Here is a 25532-nt window from a genome sequence, read left to right on the forward strand (position 1 = left end):
TAAACCAACCCCCCCCCCCCCCCCCAAAAAAAGGGAAGAAAAAAAAGAAGCGAACATTTTGAGGTATTTTATTTCGTCATATGGCCAGTAGAGGGCAGTGAAGACTGCTGTATCACAGGTCTCCAGCACTGCACTAAGCTCTTGCTTTAATCACTGCCTGTTTGGCCGCGGGAATGGGAGTCGTGTAGAGATTGGATGCTGATCTGAATGGTTAGCATCAGTTACAAGCTCACATTTCTTGTTTAGGTGTGCATTTGTTGAAGGAACCATGTTTTAATGCTAGTGGGCCAGGATACTTGGTCTGGTCAGCCCTAGTTTTATAACCTTTAAATAGCTTTTTATGTACGGAAGCAATATGATTTACTACAGGATAATTTCAGATGTAATTAAGTGAAGAAAGAAAAGCTGTGCAGGGCGATGGCTCACTTGGTATTGCGTTTGCTATGCAAGTGTGAGGATCTGAGTTCGGATCCCGGCACTCATGTGAAATCAGGGAGACAGAGACACAGGGATCCCAAGGCTTCCTGACTAGCCAGTGAAGCCAGATTGGGGAGTTAGAGAGACTGAGAAAGACAACTGATATTTTGAATTCCAGCCTTCACACACACACATACACACACACACACACACACACACACACACACACACACGGTGCTCTCTAGATGCTAGGGTTACCTGATTCTGTGTGTGTGTGTGTTTTGTTGCTGTTTTTAAACTACCCCAGGGTGGCCTGACACTCATTATCTCCCTGCCTCTGCTTCCCAAATGCTCTGATACACTTGATTACATCATGTGGTTTAGAGAGAAAGAGGAAACTGAGAAAATTTCTATATGCCTGCTTCATTATCCACCTGAATCCCAGGTCTGTTATTAGTAATATGTTTTAATGTGGTGAAGAATGTTCACACAAGGTCATTAACCCAAGTCTGTGGCTTACATTAGGTCAGTCTTCCTGTGTACAGTTTGGGTAAATTAGATTGAAATTTTTTATTTCATTACTACTGTGTGCGGGTGTATGGTCACGTTGGCATGGGCACATACATGCCACCACCATATGCTTGTGAGGTCAGAAGACAATTTGCAGGAGTCGTTCTCCACCACGTGGGTTCTGTGGAAGGAGCTCATTTTGTTCTCTCCCACTGACCCACCTTGCCAACTATAGATGTTTTTCTTAAGGTTTGGGGTTAGAATCAATGTTCGGTGGCAGAACAGTTACATAGCATGTGCAAGGCCCTGGATTCGATCCTCAGCACTTCACGAATGACTCCCCCACAAAAAGAATATTTGATCTGCCTAACAGTCTTATAGTCGGCACCTCCAGTTTTTCCCTTCTTCACTGGCTGGAGTGGGCAGTATGTTCCACACAGAAGAAAGTATCATTTGTTTTCTTTGCTTGTTTCCCCCCCCCCTTCAAAAGGATCAGGCTCAAGTTCACTACAGAACACAGAGCACGATGTCCTGCTGCAGACTCTAAAATCTAACCTGTCTGCTTTGGAGGCCAAGTTTCTGAAGGATGCTCAGTGGAAGAAACTCAAAGCCCTAAGAGATGAAATTGCTGATAAGGCTGAATGGCCGCAGAGCTCGGAGGATATCACTTGGAGTTTCACCTCTCAAACCTTGTTGCTGCTGCTGTGTCTGAAGGAAATCATGACCCGCCTCGTAGCTGATTTCAATCCTGGCAAACCTAACCCCAGGACTCCAGAAGCTGCCCCTGCCCTCAGTCCGGATACACTCAGTGTCTCCCAACAGAAGACCTTCCAGTCTGTTCTACAGTTTGTAGTCACCTTGGGTGTCTGCCCCTACCTCATTCCTGGCGTGGGAGTCCCTCTGAGAGACAGGACTGAGTTTGGAGCTGTTGTTCAGGATGTTGTATGTCCGGAGGCTGCCCCCCATGCCACCCGGAGACTGTACATCTGCTGCAGGGTCCTTCTCGACCTGGCGCAGCATGCATCTCTAGGGAGCTTGATTTTTTGCCGCCATTTTGGGGATATTGCAGCAGGTCTGTGCCAGCTGGGATTCTGCCCAACCAAAAGAAAACCACCAGGACCTGTGGAAGAGGTAAATAAATATATGGCGTGGGTGGGTGGAGGGAATATGAATGCTGGAGTGTATTTTTGTGTTAGGTTCCGAAAGGCATCCCTTAGTTCTTTAACAGTGAGCTGATTGAGGGCTGGTGAGATGGCTCAGCAGTTAAGAGTACTGACTGCTCTTCTGAAGGTCCTGAGTTCAAATCCCAGCAACCACATGGTGGCTCGAGACCATCTGTACAGCTACAGTGTACTCATATACATAAAATAAATAAATAACTCTTTAAAAAAAAGAAATGAGCTGATTGAAAAATAATATAATTTCTGTTTAATGCCAAGCACACCCAGAGTTGTAACCTGTAATCTTTTGGGAGAAGGGGTATGGAGGCTTAGGCTATTTCTTGGAACATCTATTCTCCCTGCCCCCTCATTTGTTTTTGTTTTGTTTTATCGAGACAGGGTTTCTCTGTGTAGCTGTGGTTATCCTGGAACTCAATCTATAGACTAGGCTGGTCTTGAACTCATAGAGATCCGCCTGTCTCTGCCTCCTAAGTGCTGGGATCAAAGGTGTGCACCACCCGACTTGTTTCCGTTTTTATGTAACTTATTTTTTTATTTATGTGTATGATGTGACTCTGTGAGTGTATATGCCTATGTGTGCAGATGGCCTTGGATCCTGTAGGAACTGGAATTATAGGTCACTGGGTATGGGTGCTGGAAACCACATTTAGGCTCTCTAGAGAAGAGCAGCAAGAGCTCTTTATTGTTGTCTCTCCAGTCCTTTATAAAGTGAATATAATAATATAAGCCTTAGAAGATGGTCGACAGGATAATGATGAAGTGTTTTAAGTTCCTAAACCAGTTCCCCCAGTGCTAATTCAGAAAACCGTTAGAGTCGTGCCTTCTTTCTCAGGCTGCCAGTGAGGTAAAGGGTGAGACACTCAGTCCCTGGCTTATTGTATTGGATGTTGGGGAGGGGTGTCTATGCTCATACCACCTGAATGCACTGGATCTTATGTGCTAGTTGGAGGCTAAGCAGGGTTGCGCCTGGTTAGTACTTGGATGAGGGGTACTGGAGGAACGAGCCTATTCCTTGCTGTCACTCAGTCAGTGCGCAGTTGAGTAGCAGTTGGTATCTGGAGCACAGAATTTGTGTGGAGGGTACAGGAGCGTGAGACATTGTCCTAGTTAGCTACAGCTGACAACTTGAAGCAGCCCACTGTCATTTAAAGATGTCTCAACTCAAGGGTTGCCCAGGTAAGCTTGGCCCCTGGTGACATCTGTGGGGGAGGGATTATCGTCATTTATAGTTGATGTGGGAGGGCCTGCCCCACCCGCTGTGGGTTGTACCATCCCTGGGCAGGTGGTCCCAAAAGCTAGCGGAGCAGAGATAGCTAGGAAATACAGTCCTCTATGGTTTCTGCTTTAGTTCTTGCTTGAGCTCCTGCCCTGACCTCCCTCAATAATGGACGGTGACCTGGAAGTGTAAGCCAGATAAACCCCTTTCTCCTCAGCTTGTTTTTGGTCAGTGTTTTGTCCTAGTAATAGAAAGCAAACCAGAATAGACATATTCTTTCTCTTCATATAACTCAAGCTCACACAATAATTGAGGAGTTAAGATTTATAAATGGGACCCCATTGTGGGCCAGGCTCAAAAGGTAGCCAGAGAAGCTGCTATTAAAATAGAAATGGCGCCGGGCGTGGTGGCGCACGCCTTTAATCCCAGCACTCGGGAGGCAGAGGCAGGCGGATTTCTGAGTTCGAGGCCAGCCTGGTCTACANAGTGAGTTCCAGGACAGCCAGGGCTGCACAGAGAAACCCTGTCTCGAAAAACCAAAAAAAAAAAAAAAAAAAAAAAAAAAAAAAAAAAAAACCAACGAAAGCCAGGTGTGATTGTGCATACCTTTAGTCCTAACACTTGGGAGGCAGAGGCAGGCGGATTTCTGAGTTCGAGGCCAGCCTGGTCTACANAGTGAGTTCCAGGACAGCCAGGGCTGCACAGAGAAACCCTGTCTCGAAAAACCAAAAAAAAAAAAAAAGAAAGAAAAAAGAAAAAGAATACCCAAAGTAACTTGCATCCCTCTTTGAGAGTCAAGTTCTGAATTCATGAAAAAACAAACAAACAAACAAACAAACAACAAAAAATAAAAAAAAAAACATCATCAGAGCAAGAGATGAAAAGTCAAAATATGGGGGTGACAGGGTAGGTGGGTAATGGCTCAGTGGGTAAAGATGTTTACCATGCACCCCTGGTGACCTGAGTTTAATCCCCAGAGCCCACATAAATGTACAGTTCCACAGTGAAGTAAAAACATCACCACTGTTGCTCATAAAGACAAAGGTGGAGGGGGCTGCAGAGATGGCTCAGTGGTTAAGAGCACTGGCTGCTCTTCCAGAGGTTCTGAGTTCAATTCCCAGTAACCACATGGTGGCTCACAACCATCTGTAATGAGATCTGGTGCCCTCTTATGGTGTGCAGGCATATATGGAGGCAGGACACTGTACATAATACATAAATAAATTAATTTAAAAACAAAGGACAAAGGTGGAGAAGAGATCTCTTAAATAAAGATGGAGCTCTCCCAGTGCACTCTAGTCAGAGATACTTACTGCTCATCCCTGGAAAACTGTGGTGCCCGCTGTCTCCCCCACAGCAGGGGATCCACCTCTGCCCTGTGTCACTCCCACGGAGAGAAGAGGAGCATCCGAGCGAGCGGCACTCACTCACTGGACAGTGAGCGGGTGTATCCCACCATCATCAGCAAGGAAATCACAGCTCCTGCCCAGAATGGAGGAGCGAGGGATGGAGGGAGGGCCATGAGAAGGAAATAAGAGGAAGCCTTCCTCCTCTCCACCCTCAAGCTGTGCTAAAACATTGCCTTGCATTCTCTGTTTGGTCTGTATTCCATGGAAGTCAAATGCGCATTTCTTTTAGGTTTTAACAGAAGAGGAAAGAACCCTATCGAGGCGGGCCTTGCGAGACATCTTGGATCAAGTCTATCAACCATTGGCTGTCCGGGAATTACTTACCCTCCAGGGAGGACCACCCCAGGTACTCAGGCCTCGGGACCTGGTGGGTGAGTTGCTGTGTGGTGCTATCTCCTTTGTCCGGAGACTTAGCTGGCTTTAGTTTCCCATAAAATCATCTAGTTGAACCTTGCTGCTGCTGCTGCTCTTCCTCTTCTCCTTCCTCGTCCTCTTCTTCATCTCCCTCCTCTTCCTCCTCCTCCTTTTTCTAGTAGTGATAATAGTAGTAGTAGTAGTAGCAGCAGCAGCAGCAGCAGCAGTAGTATTTTGTAGATAAGGTTTCACTATGTAGCCCTGATTGGCCTGGAACTCTCACAAAGATGTGCCTGTCTTTTCTTCCCAAGTGCTAGGATTAAAGGCATGTACCACCGCACATAGCCTGTATGTACACTTTGTTTCATTGGTGTTTATCTTTTTGCCATGTTTGTGTCTGTACCACTGTGTCTAGTGTCAAAGAGTCCAGCCGGGCGTGGCGGCGCACGCCTTTAATCCTAGCACTCGGGAGGCAGAGGCAGGCGGATTTGTGAGTTCGAGGCCAGCCTGGTCTACAAAGTGAGTTCCAGGACAGCTAGGGCTACACAGAGAAACCCTGTCTCGCAAAGAAAAAAAAAAAAGAGAGAGTCCAGAGGTGTGGGTTGGATCTCGTGGACTTAAACTGGTGAAGGGTGGTTGTAAACCTCCATGTTGGTGCTAGGAATTGAACCTGGGTCCTTTGGAAGAGTGGATAGTTCTCTGAAGTGCTGAGCCATCTCTCCAGACCCCTACAGGCTAGTTTTGAATTTCGATTGCTTCTGTCTCCTAAGTGTGGAGATTGCAGGTATAAGCTACTATACCCTACTCTTAGTTTATTAGACCATCAAGTGGTATTTATAAAACAAAGTGACATTAAACTTCAGGGTAATTTAAGACTTTTTGTTAATGGGATGATGCATACTTTCTCAAGACTACAATCATTTTTTAAAGTCTTATGGCAATTTAATGTGAATATATACATACATACATGCACACACACACACACAGACACCCACACACACATACACATACAGAGACACACATACACACACACACATACACACAGACACATACACGCATAAACACACACAGACACACACAGTCATGTGTATTTTTGTTTTGTTTTTGAGACAGTCTTAAGTAGCCCAGGCTAGTTTTGCATCTGTGGTCCTGCTGCCTTCTAGCTCCTGAGTGCTGGAATTCTAGGTGTGTATATTATGTATGTCCCCATAAAACGACATAAGCATCCATATATTTGCATTTCTATAATTTTTAAAAAGATTTTATTTGATGGGTGTGAATGTTTTGCCTGCATGTGCACCATGTCTTTCTTAGTGTCTGCAGAGGTCAGAAAAGGGGCTTGGGTATCCTGAAACTGGAATTGTAGATGTTTTGAGCCACCTTGCATATGTTTGGAATTGAACTCAGGACCTCTGCTAAGAGCAGCTAATGCGCTTATGCCGTCTAACTACCTCTTCAGTTCATATACTTGTTTTGAGACAAAGTCTCACTCTATAGTTCAGGCTGGCTACTCACTATGTAGCAGGGGCTGTCCTTAAATTAGTGGCTCTCCTCTTGCTTCAGCTGCCTAAGTGCTAGGAGCCATTATGCCTGGCTTTGGATCTTTTTATTTGTGATGAACCCAAGAGATTGAACCCAGGTTCTTGTACATGCTAGGTAAACAGTCTGTGGTGGAGGTGGTGGCAGAGGTAGGGAACACTTTCAATCCTAGCATTCAAGAGGCAGAGGCAGCCTCTGAGTTTCAGGCCAGCCTGGTCTACAAAGAGAGTTCCAGGATAGACAGGGTTACATAGAGAGAAACACTGTCTCAAAACAAACAAGCAAACAAACAAAAAAAGAAACAAACAAACCCAAAACAAAGAAAGAAAGAAAGAACCCCCCCCAAATCCTAGTCTACCACTGAGTTACATTGTTAGCCTCTGTATTAATTTTTAAATTACATTTATTTGTTTTGTTGGAGGTAGGGTGTGTATGCCATATCATGCAGGCCATGGGGTGCTTGTGGAGGGAGGTCCTGCAGCAGCTAGCAGGAGTTGGGACTCCCTGTCTACCATGTGGGTGCTGGGGCTCCAACTCAGGGCATTAGGCTTGGTGGCGGGTGCTTTTACCTTCTAGCCATCCTTTTGGTCTTGAGTTTTTGTTTCTTAATTACAAAATTTGGCTATTGAACAATGTATTTTCTGGCAGAAGTATTTGGATACCTTATGCTTTGATTGGAATCATTTGAGCTCAAGAAATTTAAACCAGAGCTGTTACTATAGTTCTCAGCATCTTTGTTTAGAAAACATTCTAATATATATATTGTTGGCATTAAGATGGCTTACTTTTTCCTTAAGAGAGTTTTGATAACTTACCAGGCTGGTCTTGAGTTAGGCCTGTAGCCTAGACAAGCTTTGAATTTGGGAATCCATCTGTTTTAACTTTTAAAATAGCTAGGATTATAGGCCTGTATCATTAGGCCAGCTTAGTTTTTCTCTCAAAAATAATTATTGGAGAGACTGGGTGTGGTGGTGCACGCCTTTAATCCCACCACTTAGGAGGCAGAGGCAGGTGGATCTTTTGTGAGTAGGACTGTGGCTCAGTGGTAGGGGGCTTGCCTAGAACTCACAAGGCCCTGGGTTCACTTACTAGCACTTAAAGGAGAGAGTAGGGGAAACATTGTACATGTACCCGCCCCCCCCCTCTGTGTGGGGTGTGTGTGTGTTTGTGTGTGTGTGATCAAACATGGTCTTTGCACATATTAAATACATCATGTATCTCTGAGCTACCTCCCCAGCACAAAAATGAAAAACAGTGTCTTCAAACTGTATGTTGCATTGATGCTCAGTTTATCCTTTCCCCCTTGATTATCAGCCCTGTACAGATGTGAAGACACAGCTAAGGTGTCGGGCCCCAGCATGGCTCCGCCGTCTATGTGGACAGCTCCTCTCTGAAAGGTTGATGAGACCCAATGGCGTTCAGGCAGTAGTGCGGGGCATTCTGGAAGGAGCAGGTGGTAAGAAGTAACGTGTTTCTGTTACTCGGTTTCCCTTTGAGTTAGAGTCAGAGGTAAATTGCTGCCCTTTGCCTTGAAATTTCACTGAAAGCTGGCGGTAGAGCTCAGCCTAGTCCTCTTACCTGGCATCTCTGAGGCCCTGAGCTCAACCCCAGTAGAGCATTCTCAAAGGCATGCAGATGGCGGCTGCTCTAAAGATACTATGTTTCCAGGTCAGATGTGTTGGCACATGCTCTGACCTCTCAACTCAGGGCTCTCGAGAGTTAGAGGTTAAACTGGGCTACATTCTACTAATGAGAAACAGTCGCAAAACAGAACAACATGAAACAAGTAAAAGGACCAGAAGAGATGGCTTAGTGGTTAAAAGCACTGGCTGTTCTTGTCCAGAACCTGGGTTCAGTTCCCAACACGCTCATGGTGGGTGGTTCAAACCATCTGTTAACTCCAGTTCCAGAGGATCTTCTAGCCTTATCGGTGCATGTACATCATGCAAGCTAAACAATTATACAAATGATAGAAAATAAATAAATCTTTGAGAAATGAACTTTAGTTCATATTTCCTTCTGCCTAAACTTTAAAGAAAAATGCTTCTTAGGGCTACTAGCAATGAATCCTTCTTTTCTCTATGTAACCCTAAATGGAGCTCTTTATGGAGACCAGGCTGGTCTTAGTTTTGTGACATGTCTTACCACATCTGGCTTTCTTTCCCCTTTTAGAGACAGCTTCCCAAGCACTGGGATTGTAGGCATGCACCACCACACCCAGCTCAGAGTTTTATTTTTTTCGGGGGAAATTTTTTTGGTGGGAGGTAGAAGAGATTAAGAGAGGGTATGGGGAGGACTTTGATAAAACAACATTTTATATATTTATGAAATTAAAATAGAATAAATAAAATATAAAAAATAGTGTTTCCAGCAGAGAAAAAGAAACATTTCTTATCCCAAATTTTAAGGCAGCTCCATCACTTAGCACTTTTGTGAGGACTGTTGTGAGCCTTTGATGTCTCTTTCCATATGACAGCGGGGGCGGCTGGTGGGAGCGATGCTGAGGCCACAGCTGCGGACTGGAGGAAGTGTGACTTGATCGCAAAGATCCTGGCCTCTTGTCCCCAGCAGTCCCTTTCCCCAGAGAGCTACTACAAGGACATCTGCCCGCAGGTAAGTCATCTTGTTACTGCTGATCCATCAAGTGTGTCTGCTCCTTCACACACAGGGCAGCGAACGCTCCGAGACTGAAGCACAAGCAATGGAGTTTCTCATTTCACTATTTAGTGGGTGGCTCTTTTCTATTGTTTGAGACAGGGCAGCCGTAGGCTAAGACTGGCTCAGAACTTGATGCACTACAGCCCAGGTTGGGAGTGATGCTCCTGCTGTAGCGTCCCTAGTGCTGGGGTTACTGGTGGAAGCCGCTGTGCCTGGTGGGGCTGAACACCAGTCCCCCTACTTCCTCCTGCATGCACGTGCATGCATACGCGCACACCATCCTGTGTCCTGGAGCTAAGGGTATTTGCTGGTCAGTTGTCAACTAGACACAAACTAGAGTCACCTGAGAAGAAGAAGCCTCAGCTGAGGAACTGTCTCTCTCGGCCTGGCTTGTGTGCATCTGTGGGGCATTTTCTTACTAATGATTATTGTGGAAGTGATTGCTACTCTACAGCTCGCTGTGGGCAGTGCCACCCGTGGTCTGTATAAGAAGGCAAGCTGACAAGCCAGTCAGTAGCATTCCTCCTTCCTCCCTGATTTCTGTTTCAGTTCCTGCCTTGGCTTCCCATGAGGAAGGACTGTATAACCTGGAAACTATAATAAACCCTTTCCTTCCACAAGGTGCTCTGGGTCAGAGTGGCTTACCACTGTAACAGAAACCAAACTAGAACAAGGCAGTTGGGAGCTACCTGGTGTGGGTGCTCTGGTCCTCTGCAAGAGCAGTCAATGCTCTTGACTGCTGAGCCAGCTCTCCAGCCCCACGTCCTTCTTAATAAGTAAATAAAAACCTGTGGACGAATACAGCCTGATTGTTAGGTTTGAGAATGGCTCATCAGTGACTCATACTCAAACTCCCAGAGTTGAGGATGTTAAGGCAGGTAGATCTCTTGAGTTTGGACTGCACCGTTGGGGGAAAAGCCTCATCAAAATTTCATCTGGTTGTCTCTTTTTTCCATGTTTTTAATTTTTAAATTAAAATGAGCTAAGTGTTAAGTGAGTTAAATTAACTTGGTAACAATTTAAAAAGAAAAAAAAAAAAACTATACTGGAGGGTTGACTTAAGGCGTAAGAGTGATTGCTACTCTTTTAGAGGACTCAAGTTTGGTTACCAGCACCCATCTTAGGCAACTCACATAGCCCTGTAACTCTCGTTCCAGAGAATCTGACATTCTCTGTTAGCCCCCAAGGGCACGCACACACACACACACACACACACACACACTAAAAATAAATCTTGGCTAGGGATGCTGGCACACACTTATAATCCAAGGACTTGGGAGGAAGAGACAGATGGGTCTTTGAGTTTAAGTGGTATACATACATGTGTATCTCTGATCCTGGTAATCATAACAAGTTTCAGGCCAGCCAGAGTTATATAGTAAGACCCTGTCTCAAACTACCAGCTGCCTACGTCCCCCAAAGCAAAAAACAAAACTGCAAATTGCCACTGTTAACCACCACCAATAGCTTGTATGCTTTGATGTTTGGTTGTTAAATTAAAACAGTTCTGTCAACTCAGTATTCAGTAGTCTCTCAGTGACTTTATAATTTTGGCTTAAATAAATGCTTTGGGAGGCTGGCGAGAAGACGTAGCAGTTAAGAACACTGGTTGCTCTTCTCTAAGACCCAGGTTTAATTTCCTGCACCCACATAAGGACTCGCTCTCAGGAAGTCCAGTCTCAGAGCATCCATCACTCCTTACTCGCGTCTGTGGCAAGGCATGCATATGGTGCCCAGGCACACATGCATGGGAAACACCCATAACACACATGCATGGGAAATATCCATACACATTTTATCGTTTATTTCTGTTGTTGTTGTTGTTGTTATTTTGCTTTTTTGAGACAGGGTTTCTCTGTGCAGCTCTGGCTGTCCTGGCAATCACTCTGTAGACCAGGCTGGCTTCAAACTTGCAGAGATCCTCCTGCCTCTGCTCCTGAGTGCTGGGATTGAAGGAGTGCGTAACCCTGCTTGGTTCTCATACACATTTTAAAAAATTAAAAACTATAGTTTTCCCTCTTATTTACTATTACTTTTTCTTGTAGATTCTGGACTTATTCCACCTTCAAGATAAATTGACAGCACGGCAGTTTCAGAGAGTGGCCACTACCACCTTCGTAACTCTGTCCAGGGAACGCCCAGAACTGGCAGCAAAGTATTTGCTTCAGCCCATGTTAGCACCTCTGCAGCGCTGTTTGAGTACAGCAGGTAAGGGAGCAAGCTGCAGTGTGCCTCTTTACAGTTCAGACTTAAAGGGTTTTAAGTCTAGGGTCTTTCTATCCTCACTTTTCCCTCTCCCTCGTAGCTTTTTACTTGGAAAACTACTTCCCCCAAGTTCCAAGAAGAGAGCACTGAATCTCTCGGACACACTTCCCCGGTTACCAACTGTTCCCATTTTGGTCCCATTTGCTTCTCTCTGCACACATGAATGTAGTTTTTTCTGGAACGCTGAGAGTTGATTGTAGACGTGATGACACATCACTCCTAAATTCTTCAGCATAAATCCTCAAAGAAAGATGTCAGTTTCTGTCTTTTAAAAAAACTTTTAAAACAACCGTCCAAATTTCAAAAAGAACCAGCCAGATAGCTCAGTGGGAAAGGAAGGTGCTTGTGCCAAGCCTAAGGACTTGAGTTCAGTCCCCAGGACCCAGCTGGTAGAAGGCAGGAAGGAACTTCTGCAGGTTGTCCTCTGACCTCCTCACGTGGCTCGTGGCAGGCAGGTGAGCAGGTGCACGGGGTGCACATACAAACGAGTCAATGTAGTTTTAAGAATTAGAGAAAGTCCATAGCATTTTGCTTGCATGTATGTCGGTGCACCACATGCATGCAGTGCCTGAGAAGGCCAGAAGAGGGCATCAGATCCCAGGAATTGGCATTAGGAATGGTTGGTGGCCACGAAGTGATTGTTGGAACAACCTTGGTTCTCTTCGAGAGCAGCAAGTGTTCTTTTCCACTGAGCCTTGTCTCTAGCCCTGATTTTGGATTTTGGTGACAAGGTCATGCTATAGAGCAACAGAGCACAGAATGGCTTTGCGCTGAACTGTGTTGTCTCAGCCCCAGACGTACTGTCTTCCTCCTCGGCTTTGCAGTGCTAAGATAATAGGCATATGCCTCCATAAGCTGGCTATTTTAGTATTCTGTTAAAAAGACAAAAGCGCTCTGTCTTAGAACTCATTTTTCCTGAACAAGAGTAATATCAGTCGCGTCAGAGGTTCCGTGAATATCACATGTAAATGGCATGTCATACAGTGGTAACGCTCATCTTCTGGTTCTACCTGGACTATCTTACTAATAAAACTTTGCTTTATTAGTGTCTTCTATTCAGAAAAGTCATGAGTGGAGTTAATTTTATTTATTTTCAAAGAGATTCCAGAGAGTGCCATGGTGCCAGGAACTATTTTGGTGACTGAAGAGGAACTTAGTCGATGTGTTGAAGATGTGTTTAAGGTTAGTAATTCAAGTCGCTGATGTTGCTAGTTAATGTTCGTACTTGATGGCCTGGCCTTTTGTTTTTGGAGGCTCTGGACTTTGAACACAGGCTTTCTGCTGGCAAGCACTGTACCACTGAACTGTATCTGTAGCTTTGCCTCGTAACCAGTACTTCCAGGATTTGAATGAACAGGGGCTAGATGGCTCAGCGGGTGAGAGCACATACCGCATAATGCCTTTACAGAGGACCTGAGTCCATTCCCAGCACCCACATCAGGTGCCTCTCAACTGCCTCCCTCTAGTCCCGGGGGATCTCATGCCTCTGGGCTGCTCAGGCACCTGTACCTGCACATACCCACATATACAGGTGTGCACACAAATACACATAATTAAAGAAGGAAAGAAGACAGTGGGTCTGACTAGCTGGCCCTGGAGGTATACGCCTGTAATCCCTATGCTCAGGAGGTAGGGGTAGGAGGATCACTGTAAAGCCAAAGCCAGCCTGTTTGCTATAGTGAGTTCTAGCTTCTAGGGCTTCACAGTGAGATACTGGCTGTCACCATCTCCTTTCCCTTCCCTACTGCTATGTCTCTATTTATTTATTTAAAAAAGATAACCTGTTATGCTTCATCAGTGGACAGAGGTTTGGTTAGTTTCTGAATGGCAACATTTAGCTACTTATTTCTGTAAACGGGAAAGGAAGAAGGAAGCTGTAGTCACTGGAAGCTGAGACTGTGGTGACCGCCATACACTGCTCAGTTTTGTACCTTTTTACTGTTAAATTCTCTTGTATGATATACCACATTTTTGCTTGTTAGTTGGTAAACATTTGGATGTATAGTAAATTTTTTCTTTTAACAGCTTTACTGACATATGCATACAGTTTGTACATTCAGAAATATAAGTAGCAGTCAATGGCTTTAAACTCATAGATTTGTACCTGCATCATCATCATCATTAATATTAGAGCGTTTCATTGCCTCAGAGAAACTCCCAGAACTGCTTAGCTCTCACTCCTGAACCCCTGCATCACTATTTCCCAATCCTCTGGGCCTGGAGAGGGAACTGTTTGCCTGTATTCTGCCTCTAGATTCACCTGTTCTAGACATTGCCTGTAAATCAGGTGTACAGTCTGAACTTTGTGACTGGCTCTTTTCATTTGGTATGTTTTAATGTCATTCTATATCATATCATAGCATGGATCGTTCTGATTACCGAATAATTCTCGATTGTATGAGTAGGCCACATTTTTGCTTATCCACTCCTCAGCTTTTATGACTAGTGCTGCTTTGGACAGTTCATGTACACATTTCCGTACGTGCTGTGGTTAGGCTGTGGTTTGAGAGGATCCCCCAGGGTTTCCTGTGGTGGAAGCTTTCTCTTTAGTGTGGCAATATTTGGGAGGTGTTATGGAATCCTTAAGAGATTGTGCCTAGAGCCAGGCAGTGGTGGCACACACCTTTAATCCTAGCACTTGGGAGGCAGAGGCAGGTAGATCTCAGAGTTCGAGGCCAGCCTGGTCTACAGAGTGAGCTTCAGGACAGCCAGGGCTGCACAGAGAAACCCTGTCTCGAAAAACCTAAAAAAAGAGATTGTGCCTAAGTTTGAGTGGTGGCACATGTTTATACCCTAGCATCTGGGAAGCTGACGCAGGAGGATTAGAAGTTCAAAGTCATCCTCAGCTATGTAGTGAGTTAGAGGCCAGCCCGGGTACATGGGACCCTATTTTAAGAGATAGAGAGGGAGGGAACACACACACACACACACACATATATACACACACACACACTCGCACATATACACACACACACACGCACACACGAGAGAGAGAGAGAGAGAGAGAGAGAGAGAGAGAGAGAGAGAGAGAGAGAGAGAGAAAGCTTGAACGTAATGAAAGGCAGATGGGTAAACTGAGACACTGCTCTCAGAAGGCATTGATGGAGTTCTGTGGAACCCTGGCTAGCTCTTAGAGAGGGTTGTTAGGAAAGAATAGGCTGTGCCCTCCCTGGTGATCTCCCGGTCACATGCCCTCTGTTGTTCCACTATGTGCCTTACCCCATGTGATGAATGGAGCTCTGCCCACTTCTCCTTGGGTCCAGCACAATGCTGTTGGGACCTTCAGTTTCCAAAAGTGATTGCTCAGAACAAAACAAGACCAGAGAGAGGGCTCAGCTGTTAAGAGCACTGCCTGCTCTTCCAAGGGACCTGGCTTCGATTTCCAGCATCCACAAGGTGGTTCATGACCATCTGTAACTCTATTTCAGTGGGATCTCAACCTACAGTCACAGTCCCTTTGGGGTTGAACTACCTGAGACCCTTGGAAAATACAGGCACTTACATTATGTTTCATAACAGTGGAAAAATTATAGTTATGAAGTAGCAACAAAAATAATTTTATGCTTGGGAGTCACACAACATAGGAACTGTATGAAAGGGTGGCGGCATCAGGGAGTCAGACGGCTCTAATGCCAGGAAAGCCAGTGCCTTCTCTGGGTTACCTCAGGCACCTGGCGTGTACATGGTGCACAGTTAACAAAATGCAAGCAAAACATGCATATATGTAAAATAATCTTTTTAAAAGTTAAAAAAAAATCTAAACAACCACCTCCAAACTCCTGGGCTGAATGTTACAGTTCATGCCTATGACCCCAGCATTTGGGAGGCAGATTCTGAGTTTGAGAGTAGACTGGTGTACGTAACGAGTCCAAGGACAGCAAGGCTGCATATTGAGACCCTGTCTCAAAAAATAAACAATAGCTAGGTGCTGGCAGTGCATTCCTTTAATCTTAGCATCTAGGGTCAGAGGCAGGTGGACCTCTGTGAGTTTGAGGCTAGCCTGGTCTACAGAGTTTGTTCCAGGTCAGCCAGGGTACACAGTGAACCCTTGTCTTGTAGAAAACAAGAAACTCTGTAAACCTTACCCAGTCATGTGCATTTCATTATAGTATCATGGTTTCTGTTCTCCTGGATAAGTCCTAGGGACAGGAGGGACTGCTGGGTCTCTGGTTACTCTGAGGGAACTGTCAGACTGCTTTACCCTTCTCCTAGCAGGCTGTGAGGGCAGAGGGAATGTTTATTTTGATGTTTTAATTTTTAATTTATTTTTTTGTTTTGTTTTGTTTTTAAGATTTATTTTGTTATGTGTAAGTACACTGTAGCTGTCTTCAGACACTCAAGAAGAGGGCGTCAGATCTTGTTACAGATGGTTGTGAGCCACCATGTGTTTGCTGGGATTTGAACTCAGGACCTCTGGAAGAGCAGTCAGTGCTCTTAACCACTGAGCCATCTCATCAGCCCCTAATTTTTATTTTTTGAGACAGGGTCTGATTGTGTAGCCCTTGCTGTGCTGGAATTCACAATGTAGACCAGGCTGGTCCTGAACTCACAGCGATCTGCCTGTCTCTGGCCCCTGAGTGCTGGGATTAAAGGCATGTGCCACCACGTGTAGCCCCCAGAGAGTGAATCTGAAATCATTGTCTTTCATGTAAGTGGGTGAGTACGTTGGTCGTGTTTATAATTTTACATATGACACTAATAACTGTAGAGATAAGCTGCACGCTTAAAATTTTGAAAGTCAGCCAGGTAGTGGTACCTTACGTCTTTAATCCCCAAACTTGGGAAGCAGGGGCAGGTGGATCTCTGCGAGTTTGAAGCCAGCCTGGTCTGGGGAGCGAATTTCAGGATAGCCAGGGCTACACAAAGGAACCCTATGTCAACCTTCCTTGTGCCCCCCTCCCCTGGTCCCATATCCCTACCAAAAAACTTTCGAAAAATCAGCTGTGCATGGTGGCTCATGTCTTTAATCCCAGTACTTTTAGAAGCAGAGGCAGGCCAATCTCTGTGAGTTCAAAGCCAGCCTGGTCTACAGAGTGAGTGACAGTTCCCTCCCAGCCAGTGGCACACAGTGAGACTCTGCATCAAACCTCGCTTCCCCACCAGAAAGAGAAACAAACAACAGCAGCATTAAAGACCCTCTCTATGAGGAGAGTAAGTGCTGAGTGTGGCCTGCACTGTCGTGAAGGCACGGGGACACTGCAGACAGTTATCGCTCTCTGTGAGGACTTGGCAGCCCAGCTGCAGTTAGAAAACAGAGGAACTGTGTATGTTGGAGGAAAATGGTAAACACTGTGTGGAATTTAGCAACAAAGGCAGTGTAATCTTTATTAACATTCTGCTAATGCTAAATTATAGTGTACCGTTTACACGCAGGAAATGAGGAAGACATCTGGAAAGCGTGAGTTGATCCAGCCACTCGATGGGTAACAAGAGGCTGTTTAGTTTCCAAGAGGCGTCTGGGAACGTTTCCAGCTGTTTTCTCTCTCTTCCTTCTGTGAATGGATTTACTGAGATAAAAGCCACACAACACACAGTACACTCATTGAAAGTGGGCAGTTCAGGGTTGTGCAACCGTGATCATAGTATAATCGCAGGAAATCTTCTCCCGAAGGGAAGCCTCCCATCCTTACCCAGCATTCTTCACTCCAGCCCTAAGCAGCCGCTATTCCACTTCCTGTGTCTGTAGACTCTCCTACAGGAGGCCACACAGAATGTGGTCTTAGCAGGTCTTTCTCCCCCTGAGGCAGGATCTCCCCACTCGTAGTCCAGGCTAGCCTTGAATTATTATCTTCCCATGCTCTTATTCATCCTTTCCTTTCCTATTTTGTAATACGTTTTTACAGTGACTTTAATGTCTATCTTCTAATTTCTTTAAATTTTCTTTCTGTGTTTGGGCGTTTTGCATCTATCTGTGTACCTCATGCACACAGCACCCTCAGAGTGAGTAGAGGGCATTGCATCCCCTGAGTCTGCAATTGTGAATGCTTGTGGGAATTGAACTCAGGTCCCCCTGAGGAACAGTCAGTGCTGTAACCACTGGGCCTGCTCTCCAGCCTTCTTCTGGTGGGGTGAGAGCAGGTCAGTCTACTTATGAGGGAATCAACCTCCTTTTGGGGGGGATCAATGCTATTGATATTTCCCCTGAGATGAGGCAACAGTGTAGCCCTGGCTGTCCTGGAACTCACTCTGTAGACCAGGCTGGCCTCAAACTCGGAGATGTGATCTACCTGCCTCTCTGTGCTTCCCATGTGCTGGGATTAAAGGTGTGAGCCACCACCGCCGCCTAGCTTTGAGTGGTTTTGTTGTTGTTTCTGATTATGGGTTCTATCTTCTAGCTTCCTTGCATATCCACTAATTTCTATGCATTTTGAGATATTATTCACGTCATAAAATTCACTTGGTTTTGGTAGTGCTGAGGTTGTAACTCAGGCTCTCAGGCATACTAGCCATAAGCTGTGTCTGAGCGCCCAGTACTAAGTTTACCTGTATTTCTTAAAAGATTGCCCAGGTAACCTTGTGCCCTTCATCCTCCCGCTTCAGTCTTATTGGTGCTGTGCCACCACACCTGGTGAATATTTTGAGGGCCCTCTATAGGGCTCTGGCATGCACACCCAGAAAAGGCCAGAGACTGCATGCTAGAAATGCATCCTTTGAAAAGCATAAACTCTGCTTATAAAAGACTAAGCACTCAACTCGCTGCCTTTTTAATTTTGCTTTCATTCTCCTGTGGCACATCAGAATTGTGCGGTGGGAGTGAGGGGAAGGAAGATCTTTTGACATGTGCATCCTGCTCCATAGCAGAGAGAGAAAAAGCGCTTGATTATGATAGATAGCTCTGGAGGGTCAGATGGAGCGCTCTCAGTGGCCGTGTAGGCGCACACTTCATCCTGTAAATGATCCACATCCAGGAAGGACTAAGGGGCAACTCCAGTAACTGAGTTGAGTCACTCCCTAAAGAAGGTCTGGGACTGGGCCCCGCCCTAATGGACCCCAATGTACTTGCATTCTTTTGTCCTCCTGGCACAACTGATTTCATGTTTTCTTTGTCGAGGCGAGAACAGGCCCAGGTGTCTTGTTGGCCCCGGAAACTCATTGTGTTTTCCTATATGGTCGCGTCCTGCTCTGTAGCAGGCAGGCCAGTTCTCAGATGGGGGAAGGGGTTGTCCTGAAGTATTAGTCACAGCATTTGCCCAGGGCTTCTGAAGAGCAGAAGTGCAGTGTGGGAAAGGCTAGAAGATAGTTAATTCCTTTATTTTGTACTTTCTCATTTCCATTTTATCTCTGTTTCCAGATTTGGTGAATCTCGACTTTAATTATCCAGGTCATTTCCCATCCAGTGCAGTGGGTTTCTAATTACGGTTGCTTTGTCAGATTGCGAGTTTGACTCTTTCTGGATTTTTAATTAATCTTACAGAGAAAGTTGGAATTATAGAAACTTTGATGAGAAGAACCTTTAGAAAAAATTTAGAATAACTATTTTTAAAAAATATAGACTCTATAGTTGTTTCTTAGACTCGTTAGGGGATTGGCTTAAGAATTTCTAAAGTCTTAAAAATTTAAGGATGCTTAAGTCGCTCATGTCAAGGGTCAGAATTTGCAGATAACCTGGACATATCTTTCAGTATAAATTGTTGTTCCTTTGTTTGAGACACTCTTGGGTTGCCCAGGCTGGCCTTCAACTCAACTCAATATGTGTGTGTGTGTGTGTGTGTGTGTGTGTGTGTGTGTGTGTATGTATATGTATGTATATAGCTTACCTTGAATTTTTGATTCTCCAGCCTCTGCCTTTCGAGTGCTGGGATTGCAGGTGTCCACCACAGTGCCTGTTTTATGCCACACTAGGTCTGAACCCAAGGATTCATGCTTCCTTGGCAAGCTAGTCTTCAACTGAACAACATCCTCAGCCCCTGTTTGTTTGGTTTTTGTTTTTTGCATAGGGTCTTTAAGGCCCAGGCTGGCTTCAAGCTCACAATGTGGCTGAGGCTTGCATTGAAGTCTTGATCTTCCTGCTTTCACTTCCCAGATTTTTTTTGTTGTAGTTGTTGTTTGTTTTTGTTTATTTGTTGGGGGGGCAGGGTTTCTTTGTGTATCTCTGACTGTCCTGGAACTAGCCCTGTAGCCCCAGATCCACCTGTCTGCCTCCTGAGTACAAGGATTAAAGGTGTGTGCCCCTACCACTTGGCCCGATTCTATTTTTTAAGGGCTAATGACAGGGGAAATGTCTGTATTCAGTACATATGTACCTGCCACAGTGTTTTTGTCTGTCATTGAAACTACAGATGTCCATGAGTATGGAAAGCTGATTTCTTTCCTTCTTCTCTTCTTTTCCTTCCCTCCTCACTCCCCATCTCTCCCTCCCTCAGTTTTCATTCCCTCCTCACCTTCCTCTTCCTCCTGCCCTCTTTGGTGTTTTGAGACAGGGCCTTGTATGTAGTCCAAGCCGGCCTCTAACTCACCATTCTCCCACTTCAGTGGGCTGTATGTTTAGAGAAGTTTTAGTTTTACAGAGTTCCCTTATACCCCAGCCCTCAGCCTCTGCACTAGCCATGCTCCCTCCATGGTAGTACATGGTAGTACATGGTAGTTGATGAACTTACATTGACATATCAATTAACTACGTTAATCTATGGTTTAATCTATGGTACTTTTTTTTAGAGACAGGATTTCTCTGTGTAGAAATCCTGGTTGTCCTGGAATTCGCTCTGTAGATCAGGCTGGCCTAGAACTCAGAAATCCCCTTGCCTCTGCCTCCCAAGTGCTGGGATCAAAGGTGTGCGCCACCACTGCCCGGTTAAAAGTGACTTTTATTTTCCTGTAGTAATTGTTGTCTCTGAGGCTTGCTGCCCCCATCTGCTAACCTAGGCCTTGTCCTGGAAGCTTCTAGCCTCTGTGCAGTGTTTCCAACCTCTGAGGTTTACTGCTGAATAAACTCACCCTTTTTAGTTCTTTATCAACTCTGCCTGGTTCAGCTCAGCTGTTCTGGCTCAAACTCCTCTCAAGACTGATTGATTCAATCTAGTCCCTCCCTCCCCACCCCCCTCTCTCATTCTGTGCCTCTCCTGAATTGATCCCTCCCTCCCTCCCCAACCCCCTCTCTCATTCTGTGCCTCTCCTGAATTGCTCTGCTTGGCCTCATACTGACTTTGGCAATCTATTCTAATCTTCTGGTTTCTTCTTGTTCTCTGGCTCGTTCTGTCTTCACCTGTGTCTAGCTAGTTCTCTCTCTACCTGCCTGTGTACAGCTGTCCTGGTAAAGCTGCCTTCTCTCTCTCTCTCTCTCTCTCTCTCTCTCTCTCTCTCTCTCTCCACTGCCCCTTAAGTAGCTTCCTTTCTTCTCTCTCTTCTCATGAGACTTGGGTGTATCCTATTCTGTCAAATCTTTCTCTGATTCATTTTTTTTGTCTGCCACCCAATTAGACATCACTTTCTAACATGGGTGCTTCCTTCTACAAAGTAACTTTGGGATTAAAGGTGTGTGCTTAAAAAAAAAAACAAAAAAAAAACAAAGAAAACCCCCAAAAAACAACCCCCCCAAACCTAGAAATAGTTTTGTTTTGGGTTTTTTTTTTCCAGTAAATACCATAATCTCAGTGTGATCAAGTACCCCACAGCTCTAGTTTCCATGGATCTGACGTCTGCGTTTGACCTCTGCGGGTACTAGGCATGCACCTGGTACACAGACATGCATGCAGGAAAAGTGCTCATATACATAAAATAGATATATCTAAAAATAGTAAAGAAAGAAAATCCAGAAACTCGAACTTTTTTTCCAGAGCTCACAACTCTGGTAGAGAGTAACCTCTCCCTCCCCACCTCACCCCACTGCCACCCAGACCCCGAAGACCCCGAGTATGTGTATGTGTGTGTGTGTGTGTGTGTGTGTAAGTGTGACAAATTTAAGAAGTTTTACGGCTTTCTAGGGAGCCTCTTCCTAAAAGCAGACCTTTTTAGAAATGTCATGTGGTTGAGCTATGCGCATACATTTAGAGCAGAGGACCAGCAGCAGTACCCTGTGCTATGGAATTACAGATGTTGGGTTATCAGCTCTGACTCTGTGATAGTGCAAATGCTGGGCCCTCCCAACATATGTGGGTTCTGGCCTAGTCTCCTGGAGGACTCAGTGTGTGACTTTAGGTAACATTTGAGTTGTAGGGATGCAAAAGGTAACTTTTTTGTTTGAGAGTTGTTCCCATGTAGCCTAGGCTTGCCAGAAACTTGCTATGTAGCCAAGGCTGGCCTTAAACTTCTGATCCCTTTTCCTCCACTTCCCTAGTGCTGGTTTTATAAGCATATGCCACTATGCCCGGTGAAATAAGGTAACTTTTGGTGGGCTCATAGCATACTGCGGCACATAAGTGCTCAAAAACTGTCAGTTCCTTTTTGGCTCAAAGACACTCTTTTTAAAAAAGACTGTTTTAGGCAATATGTTCTGAGAGCTTGCACAGTGCAAAGTACTTGCTATATTAGGTAACAGTCTTGTTCTTTTTCTTCTCACATGTCTTAATTAAACTCAGCAAGTGCATTAGAAGTTCTGGAATACCACTATCAAAAGGATCCCTGTTCTGCAGTCCAGGGCAGCATTTGACTAGCTTAGTCTTTAACAGGTAAAATCAAGGTCCAGCCTGTTCTAGATGTCATTGTTTTATTCAGCCATCTTGATTCCATCTGATGTGAGTAGCCCCATCATGATTGTATTAAAATAAATTCATACATTAAGAATGACAGTTTCATTTACTATAGTATCAAAAGTAATTTTAATAGCATAAAACTAAATTTGCATTGTATACTGCTGTGCATTTGATTTAAAACATTAACTGTCATAATCGACCCTTTTAATAGCAGCTATATGATAAGCTGAGATGGGGGCTGGAGAGAGGGCTCAGCAGCTAAGAGCACTGGCTGCTCTTCCAGAGAACCTGGGTTCAATTCCCACAATTGCTTGTAATTTCAGTTTCAGGGATCAAGACCCACCTCTGACTTCCTCAGGCACGGGCACATTTGTGGTGAGCATACATATGTGCATCCAGGCAAACATACACGTAAAGTGAAAATCAAAAATTAAAAAAAACAAAACAAAAAACAAAACAACCCAAAGGTTTAAATGTCTTGAGAACTGGGAGTATAATTCAATGGTAGATTATTTGCCTAGCACACAAGAAACTCTGAGTTGGTCCCCAGCACTACATCAAAACTAATATCATTTTCATGATAGTATGGGCTAGACTCCCAGTATTTAGGAAGCAGAGGCAGGAGGGTTACTGTGAATTTAAGGTCATCCTTGACTACCTAGTGAGTATTAGCTCAGTGGAGGCTACATGGTAAGAACCTGTTTCAAAAATACCAAAGTATGCAGCTAGAGAGATGGCTTAGTGGTTAAGAGTAATACTGCTCTTCCAAAGAACTGAAGTTAGGGTCCCTGTACCCATAGCTGGTGGCTCAAGACTTCATGGGATTCCAGCTGCAGGGGATTTCATCCCCTTTTCTAGCTTCCACGCACATACGGCGCACAGACACATTTGCATACACATAAAAAATCCCTAGGTAAATCCCAAACAAACAAGCAAACAACCTTCCAAAGGTTCAGACATCACGGCACAGGCCTCTAATCCCAGCACTGCATAGTCAGAAGCAGGCCCATCTCTGTGAGTTCAAGGACAGTCTGCTTTACATAATGAAAGCCTGTCTCAAAAATAAAAAAGTCTTATCCATGTTTATTCATACACATAACATACATATATAATCATATGTATGATTTTGAGCAACCTCATAGGTGGCAGAATCAAAATTCACACCCAAGTTTCCTATCCCCTGATTCCCTAGTTAGTTCTCAGTAGCTATAGTGGTCTCTGGGGCTGTACTCTAGACTAGTTGTAAGACTGGAGAATGGCTTAGCAGTTCAGAATCTGTACTGCAATGGCAGAAGGCCAGGGTCAGATTCCCAGCACCCATGTCGGGTGGCTCATCACTGCCTGTAACCCCAGCTCCAGGGGGATTCAGCCGCTCTGGCTCCCATGGGTACCTGCAGCGCCACTCAGACACAATTATGAGGAGAAGACTGTAGTGACAGTCTCTGAAATGAGGGATGGAGCTCGGGACGATGCCTTTCTGTTTTGTCTTCTCTGAAACAGAAACACATGATTCTTTTACCAGCTTTTTTCTTTGTAATTTAAGTTTTTTGCAAATCCTACTGGAGATCCTCTAGCAGCCAGAAATATAAATTGATCAATATAAAATTTAGCCTTATGTTCAGATTTTTCTTCTGTAGCTGAGGTCCTATAATCCTGTTAAGTTAGTACTCAGCGAGTAGTCTAGCTACAAGTCTGATAAAGAGAGGGCTGGGGAGTGTGGCCAAGTTGCTGGGATGCTTGCCTAGGAGGTGTGAAGCTATGAATTTCATCTCCAACGTAGCACGTATGCATGTGATGGCCCATCCCCAGTCCCAGGACTGGAGAGGGTGACTCAGGAGGATTAGAAAGTTCATAGTAAGTGAGTGAACACATGGATAACAAAACAAAAATAGCCTGGCATAGTTGTAAACGCCTTTAATCCTAGCACTCGAGAGGCAGAGGCAAATGGATCTCTGAGTTTGAGGCCAGCCTGGTCTACACAGTGAGTTCCAGGACAGCCAGGGCTAATATAATAAGACCCTGTCTCAAAAAAAAAAAAAAAAGTTCATAATGAGCTAGAGGTTAGTCTGGACTACATGAGCCCCTACCCATCAAAACAAAAAAAGATACAGGCTATTTTAACTTCTCCACATAAGTAGATTGTTGTGAAAATAAAAGCCAGACTCTTTTGACCACTATGTCTTTTCTCTAGTCCTTCTCAGGAATGTGTGCCAGGACCTACTGCGTGTGGGTGCTTTGCCAGGTTGATACAGACATGGCCGAGGGCCAGTCTGTCCTCAGGGACCTCCCAGTGAAGCAGAGAGTGGCAGTAGTGTTCAGTGTGTACCTACTGAACAATGCCCAGAAATGTGGGTCTATCCCCTGTTGTACCACAGCTCTCTGAACCTACATAAAGACGTGAAGGCCTGTAGAACTTAACATAGACACCTTTGAAAGCTGAGGTGCATTCTCAGACATGTGGAAATCTCCTGAAAGGGACAAAGGAATCCCAGACTGCCTTCAGGGTCACCTGCACAACTCTATTGTCAGTGTAGCCTGCTTTGAGCCATAACAGTTTCCACAGCTCCCTTCTGGTCTGTATGTTATACCCTGCAACCCTCTGACTAGAAAGCCACAGCCCCGTTCCTTCACCCTCGGAAAGCATTTCCTGAAGCAGAGTTGAAACTGGCCTTCAGAGACTGCTCCCTTGCCTGCTTCAGCGTTAACATCCCTTCGCATTTCATTAATGATCTTTACTTCTGTAAACACTCCCAGGAAGCAGGAACATTTTCAGCCAAATAGGGTTTTATTTTTGAGTACCAGGACTGATAGAACAGAAAACAGAAATTTGTTACACTTTAATCAAGTTGAAAGTTTAGATGTTTCAATAAACATTTAAAACAGTAAAGTATAAAATAGGTTCATAAAACCAAGAAAATATGAGCTCGGGCTTTAATTTTTAAAAAAAATTTAAAAAATTTTTATGTGTTTGAATATTTTGCCAGCATGTAGGAAGGTGAAGCCATTGCCCGTGGAGGCCAGAAGAGGTCTTTGGATCTCACGGACCTGGAGTTACACATAGGTGCGACTCACCATGTGGGTGCTGGGAACAGAACCATGCTTTGCTAGAGCAGCCGGCGCTCCTGATTGCTGAGCCATCTCTCCAGGCCTGAGCTGGCTCACTTTAACATGTACTGCTGGGGGCCGGCAAGATGGCTGAGAGAGGGACTCTTAGCTTGCTGCTATATCTGATGCCCTGAATTCATGTGGTGGAAGGAGAGAACTGACTCTTGTAAATAATAATCTGATTTCTAGATTTTTTTTTTTTTTTTTTGAGACAGGATTTCTCTGTGTAGCCCTGGCTGTCCTGGAACTC

General features: G+C 44.9%; 1 protein-coding gene across 1 annotated transcript in view; it reads left to right on the forward strand.

Annotated features, from left to right (window-relative positions):
- The window catches only part of Tango6 (transport and golgi organization 6 homolog), a 171836-nt gene that overhangs the window by 5023 nt on the left and 141281 nt on the right, over positions 1-25532 (forward strand). Inside the window, exons 2-7 of the mRNA XM_021169882.1 lie at positions 1418-2058; positions 4963-5079; positions 7941-8082; positions 9103-9239; positions 11330-11492; positions 12649-12731. Coding sequence (XP_021025541.1) covers positions 1418-2058; positions 4963-5079; positions 7941-8082; positions 9103-9239; positions 11330-11492; positions 12649-12731 — 1283 coding nt within the window. The remainder of the gene's footprint in view (positions 1-1417; positions 2059-4962; positions 5080-7940; positions 8083-9102; positions 9240-11329; positions 11493-12648; positions 12732-25532) is intronic.

The sequence above is a fragment of the Mus caroli genome, chromosome 8 (assembly GCF_900094665.2).
Source record: "Mus caroli chromosome 8, CAROLI_EIJ_v1.1, whole genome shotgun sequence".
Lineage (NCBI taxonomy): Eukaryota > Metazoa > Chordata > Mammalia > Rodentia > Muridae > Mus > Mus caroli.